At 43.4% G+C, this 23,753-nt stretch overlaps 1 protein-coding gene across 13 annotated transcripts in view; it reads right to left on the reverse strand.

Moving 5' to 3' along the window:
- Nucleotides 1-23,753, reverse strand: part of CACNA1A (calcium voltage-gated channel subunit alpha1 A) — a 1,220,168-nt gene that overhangs the window by 234,781 nt on the left and 961,634 nt on the right. For 8 of the 13 annotated variants that reach the window (XM_085600714.1, XM_085600707.1, XM_085600710.1 and 5 more), the window contains one exon: nucleotides 845-941. In XM_085600714.1, coding sequence (XP_085456840.1) covers nucleotides 845-941 — 97 coding nt within the window. Of the gene's footprint in view, nucleotides 1-85; nucleotides 183-844; nucleotides 942-23,753 lie in introns of all 13 variants that reach the window. The other 5 variants (XM_085600715.1, XM_085600719.1, XM_085600709.1 and 2 more) reach the window with 1 other exon arrangement.

Consider the following 23,753-nt stretch of genomic DNA (forward strand, 5'->3'; position numbering starts at 1 on the left):
AATTAAAATTCATGTAGTTGATTCAATTTTTGATTTTTTTTCTATTTTTTTTTTAATAGTTTTCTTTTTTATGTATTTATTCTACCTTATAGGCAACGCGTGCTGGGCATTTCTTCCCCAAACCCAAGGGTGGAGACATGTGTCTGAGCATCTGATACATGTCTGGGTAATTCATTCGGCCCCTGGGAGCAAAAAACATGAGCCAAAAAAGCACGAAAAAAAGAGAGATGCAAAGAACCATACAAAAAAAAATCATAATTTTTTAAAAGAAATTTAAACGAACAAAAATGGAAGGAAAAAATAAAAAAAGATTACTTCAACTGCTTGTCTGCAGAGAGACAGAGAGACATGAGCAGAAATCAGTTTAGTCTTATGTTTTGGTGGTCTATAAGTGTTGATGAGCCTTAGCACGCAATCGTTAGAAGGACTCGGGTGGGAAAATGGATCTGAGGAGAGGGCATGGAGGAATGAGGAAGAGGAGGGAGGGAGGGAGGAAAGAGCATCAAATGGAAAGGGGTGAAGGGAGATGCCAATGCAGTTTGCATCCACCCCTAATGACGACAATGCATACCCCCTCTGTCCCCATAATGCCCAGCGCCAGCAAGCAGAAACAGTTAGATAAACCCCCCCTCACACTCCATGCTGCAATCAGAAGTGACAGCTTCATGTCAATGCAATCCGGATGGCAATCAAAGGTTTCCGCCGAGTAAAAAAATGCAAGAGGAGATATATATGTATGTATATATATATATGAAATATATATATTGAAAGAAAAAACCAAAAGCAACATTCATTCCGTTGATGCTAGCAGGTTGCAGTTCAAAGTTTTTAGTGGAAGTCAAACCTTGCAAGCCACCCTATGAGGGCATTTCTTGCCTAGGCCCAGCGGGGGGGAAATAACCCGCAGTAAACTGTACATATCCTTATAATGAATCCGACCACTGCAAGAAGAATACATGGGGTTAGTGCAGGTACCAAGGGGCAAAACAGTCAAACTGGCAATCCCCTTGCTCCAGAGGCCACCAGCCTTGGGCATGGGGAGCGTTTACCGGCCCACATTAGATTGCATGCTCATGAAGACCCTCCACTGTGAAAAGGAAGTACAGAAAGGAAAGGTTACCTGTAAAAATGACTCTCCAGCATTGGTAACTCCCACAGAGACAATATGTGGTAAACTCTATGCAATTCACTTGATTATCTTAAATGACTATAAAGAGGGCAACTATATGTAGTTAGCAATTCATCAGAATCAGGTTACCAGCCACCATGACGACCTCAGAAAGGGTCCATGAGACTCCCACTTCTGGCACCATTTTACATTCCTCTTTGGAAGATTAAGCGCATGAGAGATCGCGTGTTTATACACAGGGGTCATATATTAATTCTCGGACATGTGCTAAAACTAGAGAACTGAAAGTACAAGTAAGAAATGCTTTCTTCTCCTGCAATGGCTCCTTCATAGCTTCAACATGATGTACGCTGTAGCAGAATCATGAACATGGCCGTACTAGGGAACGTAGCCTAAGCAGCACACAAAGACACAACCATAAATTCATGTTTACAAATGTATGCGTTGCCATCCAGGAACCACCCTTGCATAACTGTCTTAGAGTCATTCTAAACATGCTTGCGGAATGGCATGTAACCCGACTGGCAAGGTTATTTCGACATTAGAGTAACGAAACCTGGTGCGTACCACGTTCTATCGGGCAATGCCTTACTTAGAAAATGCTTTCCCTTTTGGATCTAAAGTCAAAACTCACAAACAACTGCTTTGAAAGTCTGGATTCACTCTATCAATGCCCTACGCCAAATCTAACTATCTGTTTGGGATCCAGAGTATGAGTGCACTCTCTCTGGAGACGTAAAATTCAGAAATAAAATGGCTGAATTATGAAAATATGTAAAAAGGCTCATCAATTTACAGAATCAGAATCTATCTAACTCTCTGAGGTGAGTTTACAGTTACTTTAAAAGTAATCTTAAAAGGGGAACTGTGTTGCATGGTTTAGAACAAAGCCCCCTCAATGTTGAAAGTATATTTCAAGCTCCCAGTTTAAAGCTGGCCTAGCAACTTGTATGAATGCCCTCTTTCAGCTCCCAATGAAAATAATTGAATATGCTGAAAAGAAAATATTGAATCCAGACCACGATTCAGATTATATATGCAGTTGAGAATTTCACCTTGAATGACAGGAATTGTAGTTCTGACAATACGAGGTATAGTAAATGAGGCACATCGTCTGCTGGCCTCTGCTGGCAAAACATTCACAGGGTGACTATTCTGCTTTATGATTACACACGGAACATATTCTTCATAAACCTTATAACGCAGTTTAGTTAAAGCTCTCTTTAAAATGCCAGAGATCCTAGAGAAATTGATACAACCAGACTTATTATGGACATTTTGATGTTTTTGAAGACTGAATGCCGGTACCGAGAGATGTAATCTCTCAGTATCTGCATCCAATCTACAGAAAGGTCGAAATTACAATAGCTTCTACATTTGTATGAGTTTGGGCCTTCATTCTTTCAAATGTGGTGGCTACTTTTTAGAGAAGATCAAAATGAATTCTAATGACCTTGTAGCAGCTTTGTATAAAACCTAGAAAGTTAGAGACCCCTAGGACATTTATGGTAACTGCTAAATCCAAATGCCTGAATCAACTCTCCGCCAGGTACACAGCTACATAAAAGGGCCTGAATATATGCCAGATACTCCTTCACCAATATTTGCCTCTGGTTACCTTCCTTCAGGAAAAAATTCAAGTTAAATTTCTGAAGCGTCTCAATTGTCTGTATCATGAGTGTTGGGATGGGAATGTTCCCTACAAGGTCGATGGACATGCACTCCGGCCCTGAGTTAGTCAGCTGTGAATGAATCTAGCATTCTGAGTTTCCTTTGGCTGTTTTTAAGAAATCCTGCTTTCAACTCAAGAACTAGGCCCGAAATCGACCATCAGACTCAAAGCTTAACTCTGAAGTCAAGCAGTGAACCCAGAGTGCGGAACCCTTAGCTGATTAAAAAGTTACTATACTTGAATAACAATCTTTCTGGTGAATACTCTAACTACCTGCAGATTCCTCACCTTTAAATACTCCCCAAGTACTAGACCGGTGCAATAGCTCTCCGATGCCAGTAGAGGGCTCTGGCTTCATTACAACATTGGACACCGGATCGTGATGTCATTGGGCCATATCGTCATCTACACAACTAGGATCAAATAGGATCTGTAAGAGCCAGGGTGTACTGATCCCTAGACGAAGTATAATTCACATAGAAGTACGACTGGCTTGCATGTGAGCACAGGGCAGGCGGGAGAGACAATGAAGAACAAGTGGTATGGAGACCCACAGGGGAGCGATATCCCTCACCGTTAGGTGACATGCTTCATCATATGGGTTCCCTCCTCATACTGTAGTGTGGGCTACGACTTCCCAAGGGAAGGAGCAGAGGTGTTTTCTCAGAAGATGAGCGTGGAAAAGTAGGTGAATGAGGGGCAGTGTGCAGAAAAGTGTGAAAGGTGTGAAGTAAAAATGTATGTCTGAGTCCACTGAAAGTTTATTAGGTGGTTACAGCGACATGGTTAAAATGCAAGAGGATAGGGATTCAACAGATATACCCTAGTTCATTAGATCAACATGTTTCTGCCAAAAGGCATTCGTCAGGACCTAAATATCCAATCACTCTGCAAAAAGTGATAAAAGTGAAATAGAGAAGGTATACAGGCCACCACTAGAACTGTGTGGCCCGATATTCAATTTGCCTCCTGCGCTGCCTGCCATCTCAGCAGTACACCAGTAGCTTGAACTGAGCACCACAAGATGATACAAGAGCTTGGAGATTGCACGTGGCTTTTTTGCACATTAATTTCACGATTTCCTCTGAAAAGAAGAGGGATGTTGAACATCGGGCCACACAGTTCCAGTGGTGTCCTGTATACCTTCTCTATTTCACTTTTATCACTGTGACCACCTAATAAACTTTCAGTGGACTAAGACATACATTTGTACATCACACTTTTCACACTTTTCTGGACACTGCCCCTCATTCACCTACTTTTTCACGGTCATCTTCTGAGAAAACACCTCTGCTCCTCCCCTAGGGGAGTCATAGCCCACACTACGGTGTGAGGAGGGAACCCATATGATGAAGCATGTCACCTAACGGTGAGTGAGGGTTCTTGTCCTGAGGGATATCTCTCCCCTGTAGGTCTCTACATAACACTCATTCTTCATTATCTCTCCCCCCTGTACTTCGCTCACATGCAGCCAGTGGTACTTCTATGTGAATTATATATTGGGCCATATAGTGCCAGGACAGATGCCCTGATGTCAATCCAAATTCTTTTGCTGCCACATCCTAGACGTTATTGAGAAGAATGACAATCAAGCAGTGGAGCAATACAATGCTAACTTGACATCTTATTAGGAAAGGTAATAAAGTTTCTTTAGAGCAGGGAGGAGGGAGGGTCAGTGAGGTATCTGCATGTAGATAGAGTATCTACCAGAAAGATTGTTACCAAAGATAAGTAACTTTTGCATTCTGATGGGTATTGCGACATGCAGATTCCTCATCTTTGAACAGACTCACAAGTAATATTCCCCTTGTGTGGTGGGAATGGAAAACAAAATCAGAAAATATTTTGGACAGATAGGGCAAAGTGCCCATCTCTCCTCGCTGCTGAATCAACACTGAAGCAACAGTGTTCGCCGACAATATGGATACAAGGACTATGTAGCCGCCTTGAAGATATCAGTCACTGGAACCCCTCTAGCCAGGACTGAAGTGCAGGATTTTTTACTGTTGGAATGATCTCTGATTCGTTCTGGCGGGCCTTTCTTGGCTAGAGCATAGCAGATCTTGATCAATTAAATGATCCAGCAAGACAGAGTTAATTTCTGTACTGCCTTTCCTTTCTTACAGCCAGTGTAGCCGACAAAGAGCTGATCATCTGAATGAAATTCATTTGTACAGCTGATGTAGAAGCTTACCCACACTTCAGGTCGATTATTTTAAGCCTTTCCTCCTCCTTGGTAGGATGTGGTGGAGGAAAAGAGAAGGGTAGAGTGAAGTAAAGTCCCAAACGAAAAGGAGACAACACCTTTGAAATGAAAGCTGCCTTAGTGTGCACATGCACATGGGTCACACAGACAAGGCTTAAAACTCACTGACTCAGTGAGCCGAGGCGAAGACAGCTAGGAAAACAGTTTCAAAAGCCTCAACTGGCAACTATGTATGGGTCAAATGAAGTTCCCATAAGAAACGTCAAAACGGAATGAAGGTCCCAGTGAGAAATTATAAAAGGGGTTATCAGATGCATGTTTGTCAGATCTTTCAGAGTTCTTAACACCAGTAGAGACCCAAAGAGCGAGAGTTGATCTAGTAAACAGAGGAAAGCAAACAGTGCTTTCCTCTCTTTTGACTGAAGCCACGCAGAGCCTTGTTGCTCCAAGAACAGTGTCAACGGCAGTATGTTGTCTAGGGATACTTTTAGAGGACCAATCGTCTCTCTACGCACCAGGAAACAAACTTGTTAAATCATCCTGAGTAAACGGACTTCTTGTCAGGGCATTGTGACTGAAGGACCACGACCACCACATCCGGTGGTAACTGAAAGGCACTCATATATCCCCGCTCAAGCTCTACACATGAAGGTGTAGGCTGTGAAGATTAGGGTGCATGGCCTGCCCCCTGATTGGGACAACAAGTCTACTCTGAGTGGAAGCCAAAGAGGGGCCGCAATCAACAAGTGCCGAAGGTCTGTATACCATACTTTTCAGGGCCAGACTGGGGCAATAAGAATGACTTTGGCCCTGTCAGGGCAAATATTCCTCAGAATCTGTGGAATCAAGTTTATGAGGGAAATTTGTAGTGGAGGTGAAACTTCCACTCCAACTGAAACGCATCCTCCAGAGCTGTCAGCAACGGATGTTGGAGGGTTCTCAAATTCTTTCAGTGGGCGTTGCCTCAAGTGGCAAAGAGGTCACGTGAGGTGTGCTCTCCAGGCAAAGAGGTCTTATACCTCCCTCGGGTGGATATGTCACTAGTATTTGTCAAGATGATGACAACTGAGAACGTCAGCCCTACTGTTTTCTGAATCTGACCACCATCCAAAGACCATGCTGGAGTGCCCCCACAGTTTCATAGCTCCTTGACAGAGATGCCAAGACGCTACTCCTATCTGCTTGTTCAGTTATCAAATGGCGGTTACATTGCTGTTCAAGATATGGACTGACTGACCAGAAAGTGCTGGAAGAACACCAACCGAATCACCCTCAGCTCCAGCAAATTGATCTGACTCTATTGCCCTTCTGAAGAACGGAGGCCTCTGATCTTCAGGTTCTTCAACTGCGATCCCCACCCTAGGGTGGAAGCATTCCTTACAACCTTGGACACTGCTGTAGAGGAGCAGAAAGGTCTTCTCTGAAACAGTTTCCTTCCCCACCAGTTCAACTCTGCTGCAGCATCACTAGAGGTGACTTTAGATTTTTCCAGACCGCCTTGATGTTGGAAGCACTGCCAGAGAAAGCACTACTGCAGAGCCCTCTTGTGCCAGTGTGCATAAGTGATTTTTTGGGATTACGGAAGCCAACAGACCAAGCAAACGAAGGACCTTCAGGACTTGCACTTGAGCTCCCATCTAAAACATCAGAATCATATCCAGAATGTCCCATATATAATGTGGATGAGGGAAAGATCTGAGCTAGATGGTATCCAGTATAAACCTATGAACAGAAGGCGCTGAGAGGGCACCAGGTGAGATTTGGGGTGACGACTGAGAACTCCAAGTCAAAGAAAAGGGAAGCTGTCAACAACAAATGATGGAGCATTAGTTCAGGCAACTTGGCTCTAATTAGCCAGTTATCCAGGTATGGTACCGTTGCCCCCCAAAAAAGTCAGGAACGTAGAAAAAAACCCAACACCATTTTTATTTCTCCTTTCCTACCGAGTCATGATTGTTTGGCTGGCTGCCTTAGGCTGGCCAAACCATTATGCGCAGTGACCTCTCTCCAACCCCAGCTGCATTGCTAGGGGAGGAGAGAGCAGGCACAGAGCCCCAGTCTGTCCTGCACGCTAATCGAGGGTGCTCTGGCCACTCCTGAAGCTGTTCTCATGCGAGAGCAGCTTCAGAATTGGCGGCAGGGCAGGCTGGGAGCCTGTGCCTTAAGAAGAGGAGAAGAGAAGCAGAGGAGCGCGATGAGACCAGCTGAAGGTACGTTTTAAAAATTATTATTATTTTGTATTTTTCACTCCTCACTTAACCCCTATGTCCCCCTGCCCCGCCACTCTTAGTGAACACCAGCCGCTCCTGGTACCACTGCGATCCAAACCTTCTGAGTTGAGCCAACCCCCTCTGCCATCACCTTCATAAAGACAAGGGGTGCTTATGTCATACCAAAAGAAAGTGATGTGAACTGGTAATGGGTAGTACCCAACACAAACTGCAAGCACTTCCTGTGGGACTGCAGGATCAGAATTTGAAATTATGTGTCCTGCAAATCTAAAGACACTATCCAGTCATCCATCTCCAGCGTCACTAAAACCTGAGCCAGGGAGAGCATTCTGAACATGTACTTCCTGAGGAACTTATTCAGGACCCTGGGATCGAGGATTGGCTGCAGATCGATGTCTTTCGTGGGAATTAGAAAGTACTGAGAGTAGCATCCCTGCCCCAGCACATGCTCTGGCACCAGCTCGACATCCCCTTTCTTCATCCTGCTGCTGCAGGATCCCCAGGTGTTTTTCCAGGAACTAAGAGGGACAGCGAGGACAGTTGCATGGATGCTGGCAAAAGGGCAGGGTGTATCCCTTTTCTACAAATTGTAAGACCCAGAGGTCTCAAGTGATAGCCTTCCCGGCTTGTAGATGAAGAGACACTAATTCTCCCACTGGCATTTGTGCTCCTTCCCGATAAATCTACTGCTGACTCCCTTGAGGTGCTGGGCAAGAGGAGGAGGAAGAGAAGGGAGTAAGCTGTCTGGTACAGCATTTCCTTCTGAACTGTAGTGCAACAGGGGTCCTCTGCTATTGCTGGCCTTGCATGGAGGCTTATATTTTTTGGGGAAACCCAGGAGAAGTGGCTTGGCTGCCTGAAGGGACAACAAGTCCCAGGAGCAGACTGAAACCCTAATGAACAAACTGTTGCTCTCCCTTCTTTGAAGCATTCTAGAACCAATCTACTTTTTTCCCAAACAGTCTCTCGCTGCATCAGAGGGCATGTCTAACACTGGGCTTTCCACATCAGAGAAGGGACTTATGGGCAGTAGCCATGTATGGCTCTTAAGGTCACAGATGTGACCATTGATCTGGCCACTATGTCCGTACTGTCTAGGTCAGCCCATACTAGATATAAAGAGAAATCCTGTCCATCTCTCACCCGTTCTGAACAGTGATTCGTCAGATGGTATGGGAGATTTGGGACCACCATAGATGCCATGTCCCAGAGAGTATGGCCATCTTTCTAACGGACAGGCGGTGTGAACGGAGTTAAGAGCTAGACTGCCAGCCAAAAAAGCCCTTTTAACTATGGCTTCCAGGCATTTGGACTCCCAATCATGAGGATGTGTTGGAAAAGCCCAAGGATTACATTTTGGATGTGGAGGGGCTCTGCCCCACCAAGCTACCTGATGAGGGGTGAATGTTTCAGAAGGCCAGATTCCCTAGGGCTGGTCTGAACCGGAAAGCAATAACCCTGTTATACTCCTAGCATGAGCATGGTTTTGTCCAGGACTCTTTCAAGGATTCCTTATGAGCTTTGTTGAATTGGAGTAATGGTTCTAAAGTGGACGGCGCCCCCTGTAAGATATCTGTGCGTATTTTAGCCCCTCTTTGCTTCACTGCAGTTAGTGTAGCTCAAGGACCTTGGCTGCGTTTCTGATGACCTAGTGAAAAAACACCATTTCCGGGGTAAGGGGAGAGTCCTGGAGCGGGGTCAGTGTTAATGTCAAGAGATGTTTCCAGCCCACAAGTCTCTTAGAGGGCTAACAAATCCAAAGGCAGCCCAAGTCCCCGTCGTCACCACACTGTGACTGAACATCTGAATCAGCTACCATAGTGTGGTATAGGGAGTATAGTTCTTGTTCCAGAAGGTGCATCTCTCCTGAAATGATGGGTTTTGACTGGCAACAAGGGTTCAAGTAGGGATTATAATGCCCCTGTTTATGCCAATGGCTCCGCCACCGTGAACGCTGAAGGTGGTGTCCTACATGGACGTAAACCAGGCTGAGGCGCGGATTCTGACACTAGCGTTGGACTTGGCTTTGGGTCACACCTGACTGGAGCCAACATTTCCACAGATACCTTACAGGTCTCGAAGCTGGTGCATGTGGTAAGAGCCCAAAAGACAGGGACAGCGTCTGATAGAATCAATATGGTGCCAAGTGCAGCCCCAAAACCAGGCCTTTTGGGTCAATAAGGGGTCCCATGGGGCCTAAGGGTGATCCAGATGAGACACCCGCCCTTCTAAAGACATCAATCACGGCCTGCATGAAGGACGATGGATCCATCCCTCAAATTGGGTACTCCGGGATATGAGCACTGATGCTGATTGAGGAGGGGGAGTGAAAGAAGACAACGGCACCAGCTTGAAATCTCCACTAACTCCGGCTCCAGAGATACGGCTAGAGGGGACGTGGAATTAACCATCAATTTTGACATCTGAGGAGATGAAGAGTGCTTTTTCTTCTTTTAGTTCCCCCTCTTGTCCTTCAAAGACCTGGTGGATGAGAACAACTTTGATGGTGGCCTGGACCTTGTCCTCAACCTAGTCCTGTGGTGCTTTCAATTACCCTCTTCAGAGTGAGCCAAGAAAAGCTTGGCCCTGTGCTCCTTGATGGCCTTCGGATGCATTTGCTGGCAGAGGTCACATGACAGCACATGACAGCAAGTCTTGCCTTCACCCAAGGCATCAGAGGCAGTCATCATGCCGACCTGTGATGGGCATTTGATTGGTGCACCAACAACAGGGCTTGAAACAACATGTCTTCGGAGGAGACATGTTCCTATCTTGTACAAACTGGAATATTTTGTGAGGAACTTTTTCCACAGAAAGAACGATGCTCCAGACACATTGAAAAGTGTGAAAAACCAGAACTGATGTTAGGGCACTGATCCTGGTGCTAGATGGCCTTGATGCCAGAACCCTGTGCCCAACATCGTAATGGATCCTGTGCCCTCAACTTGCACATGAGAGCTTTTGCAGAAGGTTCGGGACCAGTCTGGTGCCTGGGAGTATTCAAACACGTAGAAGTATCAATCAGTAATAAGACTAACATCTTTGTCCCTGTGTATGAGTGTGATGCCTACTGACCTGATCGTATAAATTCCTCTTCTGTGTCACCATGTCATGCTCAGACCCTGCACTGATATCCTTGTGTGTATGTCAAATGCTTGTTGTACGTACAGTGCCTGACAACAGGACTATATCTTGTTTGTGAGTGTGTTTATGCTGCAGCTACTGGGATTTATTTTGGATTGCCATTTATTTTGACAGAGCACAAGGAAGGTGTTGATACAGCCTGCCAAGACAATGGAATTGGACTGACTGCATTCCTGAGCTTGAGGGTGTAGCTCCAGACACTGAAGTGTGTAAGGGAAGGAAATTTCATGTGACCAGTTTAGCAGGTGGTTGCTGATTATTAGTTTATAAGCACTACCATTTGAGTGATGGTGGGGAATGGAGAGGAGCAGGTTCATTTGTTAGATGGAGGGACGTTTCAAGGCAGGGCCTCGGCCCTTTGTCTTTCCTTGAGTTGCTCATCAACGATAGATGATGAAAGCTAGGTGCCCATGTTATAGGTACTTCTGCTTGGAGCTAGCTTCATCACTATGTGCTATTAGAACTATCACCTTACACAAAGAATTGTCCGCAAAGCAGAAAGATTATGAAGTTATGAAAAGTTACTACCCCAAACGGTTCGTGAACTGTAGGGAGCGGATCCACATCCACTGTCTGGAATCTATGTATAAAAGTGGGACCAAAACTTTCCCACTAGGTTTCATTTCAAAGCTACTTCACTGCCAAGGAAGGTTGTACTCGGCAAAGTGCTTAAAGAGTTGCTGTGATCCAGGGCCGGTATCTCTGAAAGGCAGTCTCCCAGCGGTGTGTTTATACTTCCTGGGATCCTGACTGCCTGTTGAGAGGGCAGAAGGTAGTGCCTTGTCTTGCAGGAGCTGTCTGCCCGATGGGGAAAAGACCAGCCACTATGTCCGGGGAGAGGAGCTGCCTAGAAGAAGCAGATTGCCAAGAAAGTGTGTCATTAGCTAAAGTACATAAACCCAGTGATTTCTGGATCTCCCTATCTGTGCAGGAAACTATGGGCAAGATGTATAAAGGCTTTTACTGGTCGCAAACGGGCCGATTTACAGAACCTACATATATTGCATTTTGCGATTCTATAATAGCGAATCGGTAAAATTCGCTATTATAGAATCGCAAAATGCAATGTTGATATATCTGGCCCTATGTTCATAAACAATAATCTACCAGAGTGAGCGCTCCAGCGACCATCACGCTGCAAAATGGAGGACCTGTGCTTAGGTTACCTCTGCCATACCCTAGAACTGCCTAATCAAGGATACCAGACAGACCTACGGATCACAGATTAGAGGAAAGCTGCTCCACTTTGCCATAGTGAGCATTCAATGGCCCTTAAGTCTAAGACCTTCTGGTTCTCTGTGTAGTTAACTATGTAGACCCTGTTGTGTGCATCCCAGTAGTGCCAACTCCTTCTTAATGTAGTGTGTTATGTTTCAGAGTGATTAAAGTATTTCTCTTTCCATACAAGAAAAGCACTGAGCTGGAAATTTAATTAGTGTACTTATTATTTAACTGCTTTAGTTCTAAGTTTCTAGCCCTCTCACCACCTCCCTGAGACACCTTGGTCTGCTTGCCCTTGCTCCCATGAGAGTCAAAATGATGAATGATGATAACGTCTTACTGTAATGTCAGTAGACTTTTGTGGTTCTTGAGGAGCCATTTGCTCTTTCTTACACGCCTAGTTGTGGCAGTAAAATTTAGGGTATTCTTAACAGGTTCAGCAGCAGAGAAGCGCACGCTGCAATCTTTCTTTGTGTCTTGCTGTTGAAGGCTTGCCCTCTTCAAGACACTTCCAATGCACGCCTTGGTGATGATTGTTGATCAAGCAACACAACGGCTTCTCAATATCAATGTGTACATTATTGTGGAAAAAAAAAAATTATCACTGATTTCCATGACATCAATTACAATGCTACTATAGATTTTAAACTTCAATAATAGATATCTTTTTAGTTAGTAACTATGACAATGCCCCAGCCTTGACGGACTCATGCGAAGGCATCACTGAGAGTCAATAAATGTCATCAACACACTATAAGATACCAAAAGATGTAAGGATAGAATTCCTAAACGTTTCTCAAAAGGTTTTTACATTCCATGATATATGAAAATTCCTAAGAACATCTATGCTCGTTAGGGCTGTCTTTCGGATGTTTATGCTAAAACTGGGTGAAAAACTCCCAAAGTTTTACATCCAGTTTAACACATAGGGCCCAAGTACGATGCAGTTAGGAATGCCTCCTAACGGCATTTGCTCCGTCCGAATCGGATCTGGAACGTGTCTTCCGACCGTCTCAGAAAGGTTTCTTACCAACGAAGTACTATGTGAGTTAGGCGTTAGGAATATCCTAATCTGAACCCGACGGCATTTGGAATGACCGAGCCGTACGTGGCAGAATCGTATGTCCCTATGGGCCTCAATCAGAAGTCGGAATCAGACTTTGGGGGCCTGTAGTGGGCCCCCCTGCACCGGGAGCCTTCCCAATCAGGCCCCCCTTACCAGCCATGCACAATGTGGCAGGCACCATGTGGTGCCCACCACAGGGTGCCCAATTTTCCCCAGCCACCCCTTTCTTCAATGGGAGCCTATGCATTCGGTTGGAACATAGGCTCTCATTGAAGTCAATGGAAGTCCAACCCAATCGTATCTGGAATGCATCCGGATGCATCATAGTTGGTCGGTCGGACTCTCCCAATCTGAGTCGGTCTGATACCATTCCCAAACCCATTTGGTCGGGAAGATTTCTTAATCGCATCGTAATCGGGCACATAGTGTAAAACTGGAGGATTAGTGGCACAAATGTTTTTTTTTGCCTGCAAATGCCAAATTTTCAGTTTTGCCAACTACATTATTGCTGTGTTAAAACTGAATGCTAAACCCAAGTGATTGCAATTAATAAACATCTACTAATTAGTGCAGGTGAAAAATTGAACGCAAATTGTTTCCTGCCTGTTTTTGCACTAACGTGTGTGTCCTCATGAGGCCATAAATTATTAAGTGCAAGGAAAGTGAACCTTGGATACGTCATCAGGCGATTAGGAACTGATGGGGATTACTATCAGGGGATGCTGATCATTTACCACTTCATAGTCTTCTAGGATTCTGAATGAAACGGCAGGGGAAGTTCACAGGATATTGAATCTGAGAGAGAACCAATTCTGGAGAATAAAGTGATACAAACAATTTAAAACATACATGACAACATCTCGATTATGAGAAGTAAACTTAGTCAAACCTCTGTTCTGTCATCTGTAGACAGAAACAGCCACCACACACTGCAGAAAATGTTTTAAGAACACCGGCTGCTTGTCTGATTTCATACGAGAAGTGTTAGTGCCTAAATTGTCAACAGACGCTGTTTTAGCGCTATATTAATATGTGTACCTTTGGAGGAAACCATTTTTCATTTCTGTTTCCATTTTCCCTAATGCTTTACAAGGTGATAGCACAATGACTCTTTTCTAGTATTAACAAATCAATATTACTTGTTTGTTGCAGTTCCTCATGCCAGCTCACCCTGCGACAGTCCACCTTGCCCGCAGTCCGATCCCTTCTGCTGCCTGTCTACCTGCTGCCCTCTGTTTGTGCGCCTTCTGCTCATTTCTTGCTCTGTTTTGCCTTTCCTGCTCTTTTTTCTACCCTCTTTTGCCTTTCTGCTCATTTTTCTTCCCTCGGTTTTGCCTTTTCTGCTCGTTTTTTTGGTCTCTGTTTTTCCCTCCGTTTGAGTCTCCTCTACTCGTTCCTTGCTTTATTTTGCTTTTTCTGTTAATTTTTCTGCCCTTAGTTTTGCTCGCTCGTTTTTCTGCCCTCTATTTTGCCTTTTTCTGCTAGCTTCTTTCCTTTTCCCGCCGTCTCCTCAAGACCTGTCACAGGGATAGTTGGCACGACAGAGACCTCGCACCTCAGGGCCCAGATACCTCCAGGTGTGAAAGTGCTGCGCTTTACAAATGCAGATTGATTGATTGCACCACACAAGCAAACAAATAATGCAACACTTCTTCGGAATACATACAATGTAAAAATGAACAGCTGTGTGAAAGTGTAGATATTTATAGAAGGGAAAGTTACTTACGTGTAAACTGAATTCTGCATCTTCATTGAAAACATAAACATTAGACTATGTCCCTGGCCTATGAGGGAACTCGGAACACTTCTTTTACCATGTGTACATCTACCATATATAAATAAATAGCACAACTAAAAGCACTAAGAGCCAAAGTAAATAACTGTGTCCATCTGAGGCCAATTTTCGAATGTTTTCCCACTCTGCTTTATAAAACGTAGCAAGGAAATACTACCCATTAAAAAAAAAGATAAAACCTCACTGCAGCATATTCTAAAGTACTGTTTCCAAATGGCATTGCAAAACATGACTAAAATGAAGCGAAAATAGAGATAGGCAATAATCTACTCAGTTATTAATATGGACTTACCTTTTTAAGACTCCATTAACCCTGGCAATCCCATCGTGCCTTGTACAGGTAATTGCTGGATGACACCAGTTCTTTTTGACATGAATAATGCAGGATAGAACAACCAGAAACTATGCTGATGGATGTACAAGACGGGGAGGAGAGGGTGCTGTTTATGACTTCAATGACGATGCCTACAATAAAGAACTAGGATTGCAAATAAAGAAGTTCCCCTTTTCTATCTTAGGATCATCATTGATAGTCAAACATTAGATTAAAATGGCAAGCTTATTCAGCAATCCTGTGTCTTGAAACATAAAAAAGGGCAGCCTTGAAAAACCAACAAGTGAGAACCAGCAACAGCACAGTCTTCCATAAGAAGTTTTTCATAAATGCTCTATAGTTCGGCTCATAAAGAGGCACCACTGCATTTAATCTTGTGGGTCAGGAGGGTGCCTCACAGGAAGAAAACCCTACACAACTCCCTTCATAAATTGTTTAATGATTCTTTGAAAGAATAACATTGATGGTGATTGTCCATTCTCCTAAATCTCGAGACCTCAGCCAAATAAACTAAAGGTCTATCTGAGACTGCTCTTGGCTGGCTACTGTAAGCACAGCAGCACTTGATGGGGTTTTGTAGATATTGGATTGAGTTCTTTGTCCTTGCACCGCAAACAGAAGCATTATAAGTCTTTGCTGTAGCAGGTGCTCATGCTTAAATCAATTTCTCCTTTAAATTAGCCGGAAAGCCGAGATGACCAAACTCTAAATGATCAGGAACCAAGCTGTCTGGTTGAGTGACTTTAGGTAGTGGTGGAGGATCTATCCGTTGTGCCCAGAAAGGTGCTTTGGATGGTTCTTGAGTTGTGTTGGTAGACATCATGACAGTCTCAATAGGTCGCTGTACCAGAACTGACACGGCGACTTTGGGGCAGTCGGAATCAAGAAAAATAGGTCCACTCTAGCCTTCCTCAGTGCACTCAAAACAAAAGGAATGGGTGGAAAGGGTGGTGGACGTAATCACCCCCACCACCATGGTGGGATGGCGTGTCACCTGCCAACCACAAATAAAGCCCACAGTCCAAAAAAGGCAAATTTAAAATATTTTGCTGGACATCATAGTTTATAGATGTCAAGCGCAACCACAAAGTTCTAAACAGCATAACTCTAGGCCTTCATCGATGCTTAGTCTGCTGAATCCAGAGAAGTACTTCTGACCTGGTTAGAGATCAACAAGCCCTTATGGAGAATTTCTATGAGATTTTTCTTTCTCTCTTTTGGGAGTTCCTCAGAGAATATTTTGAAAGACTCTAATGATGCTCTGTCAGAATGAAAGCCATGTCACACTAGTTGATTTCAGTGTTTGTCTACTGCACTACACATTTTTCTCCCCAGAGCATCATTCTTACTGCTCTATCTGTCTCAAGGCATCGTTTTTTCTGGCACGTAGGTTTGCATTATCTTACTACAGAAGCTGTTATAGAATCAGAATTAAGTTGAGCTCTAAGAAAATGGGGTCTTGTTCTGAAGGCCTCAATTTTGTCAACAGCCTGGGAGCCACGTTGGTGGATACTGGGGACTGTTCCATTAAGAAAAAATTTACATCAGCAATATTCACAAACCACTGCACTATTAGTAGCAAAAGCTCAGACTGCACTCTGTTGCAATCTCTCCATTATTACTGAAACCAATGTTTGAATTGTTTCAACTGAAATTCAAAGATTGTACCACTGAGCAAAACCTCTTGAAAAGTTTAGATATTGTTGAAAGAGGAGATGCTGTAGGACAAACTGAGAGGTGAGGTTAAAGTATAGGATATAGAATCTGTGTCAGTAATGGAATGTGGCATGTTTAAAGACAAATGACAGAGAGTTCTTGTCCTTTTCCTCTTACTTGGAGGATGGTGGGACATCTATTGGTGGCCCCAGATATAATTTTGGTGAAGAGGTGGAGGCTCAACAGGAGGAGACAAATCATTCTTCAGAGTAGCAGACGACTTTGGATCACCCACTGTTTTAGGATTTGAGGGCAGACTGAAAGGTTGCAAAAGAATCTGGAGGGGATCTTCTGGTGAGATCACAAAGGCTAGATGATGATCCCTGAGCAGAGACTCAGAGGAAGAGTAAATTGTTTTGTAGACATTGTCCTCAATGTTGAATTTCTATGAAAGGATCTCAACCTTGAGCATTTCAATGACAAAAAATACATGGAGTTAGAATATCTCTATGCCGAATGCCTCAAGAGAAGTGTTTCAAAGTTTAGTACAAGACAATCTAGGCTTCATTGTTTAGTACCTTTGTCATTAAAGTCAAGATTGGAATTGAATTGGTGCACGACATAGTGAAGGCAGTTAAAATGAAAGGACTGGAGGTCTGTGTTTAGAATGTCTGTGATTTATAGGCCTACTCAACTCCCAGGATTACCATCTGGTGGAGTCCTTGGGGGCAGGAAAAGTGAGGTTGAGTTGAAGGAGAAGCATAATAACACCAGCTGCTCCATGGTGTGTTGTGCTTCTTTCATCGGCTGCCTTTTGAGATCATCCTCTAACCAACCTCTGAGGCAAATGCCCTCCAGGTCCTTCTGGGTTATTCTGAAAATGTTCTGATATACTGGACACTCAACCACAGTATGGGAATTGGAAAGACAGACCACAAGAGGGCATATGGGTCATTAGTCACTTTGTTTCTTCCACAAATGGGACATTTGACAGAGATAGATAGAAAGATGTTGAAATAGAATGGAAAAAATAACTGAAAAAAATAAAATTCCTGTCAGGAAACATTTTCTTCTTCAAAAGACGTTAGGCAAAGTCTTGCCGTCTGAATTTTGGAAAAGATTTTTTTGGGGAAAACAAAGGTTAAAAAGATACAAAAGTGTCCTGAGATCCCCTCAGCACTAACCAGAAAAAGTAATTCAGCAACAGCAAGTACAAAGCATGGTGAGGTTGGCAGGATTTCTAGATTCTTAAAGGAACACTCCTTATTTTCAATTCTGCAGTCGACTGCCTATCTGGCTGCATTTTCACTTTGCTTCAGTCATGTTTTTCAATGTCATTTGGAGGAAGAAGGGTGGCATATCCATCAAATAGGTTCTGTCTTTTTTTGTTTTTTTAACGTTTGCAGTATTCCCTTGTTATATTTTGAAAAATAGAGTGGAAAACATTTGAAATTTGAAAAATTGGCCTGAGATAGGCCGCAGTGGATTTTCTCTGTCTGGCACCTAATGATTCCAGTTTTATCATTTATTTATTTATTTATTGTATATGTGTGTATATATAGTAAAAGAAGTGTTTTGAGATCTTGTGTGAGTGAGGGAGCGCAAATCCTAATGTTTATGACTATCAATGACCATCAGCTCTGATTCGTAAATCATGCAGCGAGAAGTGCTGTGCAGGCTTGAATACTTTGGTTGTAAATTGATCAGGGATGTAGCCTCCTTATTTAACCAAATAAACTGAGAAGCACATAAACTTATTTCTTGTGAGTATTAATTTGAATAATCATAGTAGCACTTGTATTAAATGCATGAAACATGCATCTGTCATTATCTATGAAATATTAGAGTTTTATCTTTGAATGGGAATACCCTTATTGGTACATAGTAGGGATCTCTACATATAACCTTTGTAACCTTTGCTAGTAAAATGATTATTCTAATAGAAAAACATGGTTTGGTGTATTGGATTCTGAGTTGTATTTTTGGACATACATTTTGTTTTTATGGTGTGCTGAGGAAGTTTCTTTTGATTTTAGTTGAAAAACATACATTTTGAATATATTAAAATATAATACATTAACATTTGAAAGAAAACATATAACTGTCTATAACGATACCACCTGTTCTATTTATATGAGACACTTTTGTACACTAGTATTGCTTAATCATTTTGTATTAAAAAGTCCACAGTGCTCCTGTTGTAAAATGAGCACTATGCCATTAAAATTGCAACTATAGCACCATGAATTTCAGGATATATTGCTCCCAGACAAATATATGTGTCCTAACTGGAGTATGTTTATGACGTTATACACAAAATCATAGTGAGTATGGGCACAGCAGTTTCAGATGTAAGGAAGATACTGACATATTAAAGAACTGTTGTTACAGTTTAAGTAACTTAAACTTCATCTGTGAGTCCTACCCCTCAGAAATGAATGCTAGGCAATGACAATTACAGTAGCTTTCATGTAACTACTGCAGCAACTAACAGAACCTACATTGATAGGAGCCTCTCTATTTCAGCCACTGTGGGCGAATCCAAAGTGTATTGCCAAGAGAAGATGCAGATAGCTGCTTTGCACTTGACCTCTCCCTACCAGTGGGGAATCTCTCAAGAATATTGCGATTACACCATCCCTATCCTTATGGGATAAGCCATATGTTGATTGAGCAAGGAATGATTCAGTTTTTCGTGACAAAATTGCATGTTTCTGCTAAGTGTCTGTTGAGTTAGAAAAAGGTTAGCTATATGTATTGACTCCTTATACTACCCAGGGTTGACTTACAGCCTGTTGTGTCTTGTCCAGATTTTAGTATCAATCCTAAATAAATAAATAGGTCATACTGGCAGAGATGAACATGTTAAGATCTTGAGGCAGCCTACTAAGAGCTTCTCACTCCCTTGCCTATGAACAACAAGCATGCAATGTCAAAAATGATGATTTCAAGGACTTTCCCGATGTTGAGGGAATCTTGATGTCAGACAGTTTCCTAACGTTTACCGACATTGCAAAAGGAAGGATTATGCTCCCAGTTATACCATTTGGAGAACATTTTACAAAATGCATACACTCCTAATGCACCATAGATGTGTAGAGGTACTGAACGTTTGCATTTAAGAGTAACTCTGTGTGCAAGTGACAGTTGACATGTATTCATTATGATCCACGCAACATTTATGTACTGCTGAAAAAGTTTGCAAAAGGAGAAAGATTTTAGTTAGTAGATACTAACTTTTGTAAGCAGTCTTGAGTTATTATATAGAATTGTGTAATTATGATAATTTATACTTAAGATTGAAGAGTGTGTGCTCCAGGCACTAACCTATGTCCATGTGCTTGTTTTGCTTCAGAAGATGGTATTTCTGGAAAGTTGTTACCACAGTATGAAGAGTGCAGCTAGTTTAATCTTTACAACATTCAGATCTTGGTTATTTTTTAGCAAACAGTGTCTTATTTGACAGCTGTTGCATAGAATGTAGACTATTCTTAATAGATTATTTTGAATACTCTGTGGTGTATTTCTCATGAAAGTTTCATTGTTTGGAAACAGTGTGGTCTAGAATGAACTCTATTCATAGATTAAGCATAGTTTACAATACTCAATTCTCACTGATATCAACTTAATTTGTTTATGTAGGTTCAGTTTGTGTTATGGGTTTGATACAGATAAAAGCTGTCTGTAGTAGGGCATTTTTTTTTAATTAGCATTCACTATTTTGGCTTTCTCTGAGCAGTTGTATACAGATTGAACACTTTACTCAGTGAGAGTTTCCCATATAGCTGTGGTTGAATGTTAAGGTGAACTATGCTATCTGTAAAACGTATGCTATAGGGTCAATGTTCCACATAATGCTTGTTTGCAATACCTAAGAGAGTTGTTTTAATGATGCCTGATCTTCTCCTGAGCTGCGTTGTACTTACTGTCGAACCTCTAATGACATAATAATTTATACAGCAATATACGGAAAAATGAAGCTTGGATGATGTCATCAATGATGTCATTTGAGATGTCATGAGCGATGTCATAAATGGTGTCAAAGAGTATGTCATGAGTGACGTCATATGTGAGGTCATAAGCAGTGCATGGCTTGGCCACAAGTTATAGTTAGCGCTGCTAACTGTAACTAATGAATTTGTATTTTTTTCAGTTAATAGTATCACTGACATAGTCACTTAACTACTACGTTACTTTAACCTTTGCTTTTTTCAGTGAATTTCTAGTTTTTTTTAACGTAATTACTTAATTACCATATGTATATGCAACCAATTGCCCAAATGGCCAGGCCCTGTAGCCAACACCCCCATACAGCCAATGCCTTGCAGTAGGGGGTTGGCCATAGTGCCTGGCTCAGGAGACCCCATTTTTTTTAATTAAAAGGAAGGGGGCCATTACCAGCCCCGGGGCCCCCATCCTCCAGGGCCACTTATTTAAATAAAAGGGAGGGGGCTGTGTGTCCCCCGAACACCACAGGCTGTTATCGACCCGAGGACCCTATCCCCTTAGGGCCAGTCTTTTAAATAAAGAGGAGGGGGCATGCATATTCCCCCTCCCCGAGACAAGTTTTGGCCCGGGGGACCCAATCTCTGGGCCCAGCATAGTTTTTATGGAGGTGGGTACCTGGCCCCCCTCTCTGTGCTGATTTCAGTCCTGATGACCCCATCCCTGGGACCCAGCACAATTCTGCAGGGGAGGATGGCACACCGCTTCCCTACCCGGGTTGATTTCAGTCCTGGGGACTCCATTCGCCAGGGCTGCGCATCTTAAAGGGCACCCACCACACTATCTTAGGAGGCCCCAAGCTCCCCAGAGCCCCAGCCGGCTCCCCGAATCCAGTGGGAGCCGGTATTGCTCCCTCCTAGAGGGAGTAGCTAATAATGCTGCTCCCTCCGGGCGAGAGAAATTTTTGGATCTTTTTTCCTGACTGCATCACTGAGTTTTAAAAACTGCTCCTGCCAAGTGAGATCAAACACAGGTTTCCCTGCCTGTGCTAGTGGGGCAGAGAAACCGCTATGTCCTGGGATCGGCACACTGGGACATAGCCAGTGAGCCGGCCCTGAGGGATGGGGTTCCAGGGCCATTAATGGTTCAGGGAAGGAGGCCGCACGGCACCACTCCCTCAAAGGCATTGCCCCGGGGGTGGGCTCCCAAGGGCCTTTTCATGCTCAGGGAGGGGGTCCGCGTGGCCCCTCTCTCCATATTATGCATTTTTAACCCCTGTGGTGGGCTCCCAAGGGCCTTTAGAGGCTCGGGGAAGGGGGCCGTGCTGCTCCTTCATCAATAATGAGATTGCGTCAGAATTGGACTCCCCCGGGGCCTCTGAGGGTTTGGGGAGGGAGGGTAGCGCAGTCCCCCCTCCCCTTTCTAAACACAGCCCAGGAGTAGGCTCCCCAGGGCATAATATAATAAAATGCGATCTGGCTGCCAATTTGTTTTTCTGGTCCTGCAAGAGTCTCGCAGGGTCTTGGCACTTTTTTTTCTTTTTTGGCTCCTGGGGTGGGGAATTCTCTGGGCACCTCATGGGGCCTAAGGGGTGAGTGTATCCCTACCCTTCACCCATAAATCATTTTTTCTTTACAACTTCAGGACCGGGGAATTTTTTTCTCATGTTTTGGCAGCCAATCTGTGGCGCTCAGACGCGGGAGTCTGACTCCCACAGGAGCAAGTTGGCCCAAGGGAAAAAAAGCTCAATGGCACGCCCACGAGAGTCTCGGAGACTCTCGCGTGCCCAACTGCCAAAACATACAATACATTTTGACCCTTCATTAAAAAAAAAATTAATGACTGGATTTGCACCAAATCACAAAAAGCACCATCTGTGGACCAAGATCTAGCTTCCTGCCGAATTTGATGTAATTCTGTTCAGCAATTTTTGCTATACCCTGTCTTAAAGAAGTCTATGTAAAATGCATGGGGAGTTTATGGTCTGGGATCGCTTTTTTCTTGGCCCCCGCTTGAAGGAGGTGAGGTGGATGAACTTACTTTTCGGAAAGTTTCCTGAAGATTTATCAAACAGGGCCAAAGATATTGGCAAATGTGAAAATGCTATTTCTATGGACAAGCAGACCTAACCATAACTACCTAGTGGCAACAGCCAATAGGTAATATATATATATATATATATATACATATATATGTGTGTGTGTGTGTGTTTGTGTGTGTATATATATATATATATATGTGTAATGATCTTCAAGTTTCAACTGATATTTTTTTATGTGCCACTGTTAATTTTCTCTTTGTATTAAATATTTTGTCTTGGTTAGTTATCAAGGTAATATTTGCGTACACTTGTATTTTTTTAACTACATTTATATAAATATTTTTACAGCCTTTGTTAGACCTGGCACCGTTGGCGTGGGTCACCCTTCCATTTTTTGTTTGTGCCTCAATGTATTTTTGTGCTGGTGTTAGCTGCTCAGGGCACTGTGCCACTGCCATCCAGTGCCACAGTGCAAGTGCTCCCTATGGTAAAATGTATTATGTGAATTGACTTCCATGTTTGGCTTATTTGGTTTACTATCAGTCCCTAGTAGAGTGCACCAGGAGTGCCAAGGGCTTGTATATCCAAATGCTGCTAGTGGGCTTGCAGCACTGGTTGTGTCACCCACAGAAGCAGTCTGGTAAAATGTGTCTAAGGTCTGCCATTGCAGAACCTGCATGCAGTCTGGTACTGCCATGCTGACTGGGCAAGTGTCCCCACTTGCCAGTCCCTAAACCTTCCCTCACCTTCATGTTAGTCACCCCTATGGTAGGCCCTAGGGCAGGGTGCTTTGTAAGGATAAGGTAGGACATGCCCTGAGGTGTGTGGCATGTCCTAATAGTGAATTACAGCCATTTTCGTTTTTCACTATTGAAGGCTACCTGCTCTCCATAGGCCAGAATGGGCTGCTAGATTTTAACACTCTATAATCCTAGCAGGCTCAGGAAGCATGGTAGAAACTCGTGTTTAGTATGCCTGAACTCAGAATAATAAAATACATCTTTTAGTAACGTTTATTTTAATATCCTGTGTTTGCAAATGCTACTTTTAGAAAGTTAGCATTTGCTTGCTTAACCATTTCAGTCCGCCTCTGGAGGGGAGGGCTATCTTCTTTGTGTGTAGCTTGAGTGACAGGGCTGGGAAGTTCCAGGAGACAGGCTGGGGCTGCCAGGTGGTGAATAGAAAGATTACATCAGGATGAGTGGGAGGAGTGCACCTTGACTCTGAATAGGACAGTGCTCTGCCTCCACAATGCTGGCTCCACCCCCTGGGCAGCGTCTGATGTCTCTGCCCTGCCTGCTGAAAGAAGAAGA

This window comes from Triturus cristatus, chromosome 4_2, assembly GCF_964204655.1.
Source record: "Triturus cristatus chromosome 4_2, aTriCri1.1, whole genome shotgun sequence".
In the NCBI taxonomy this organism is placed as follows: domain Eukaryota; kingdom Metazoa; phylum Chordata; class Amphibia; order Caudata; family Salamandridae; genus Triturus; species Triturus cristatus.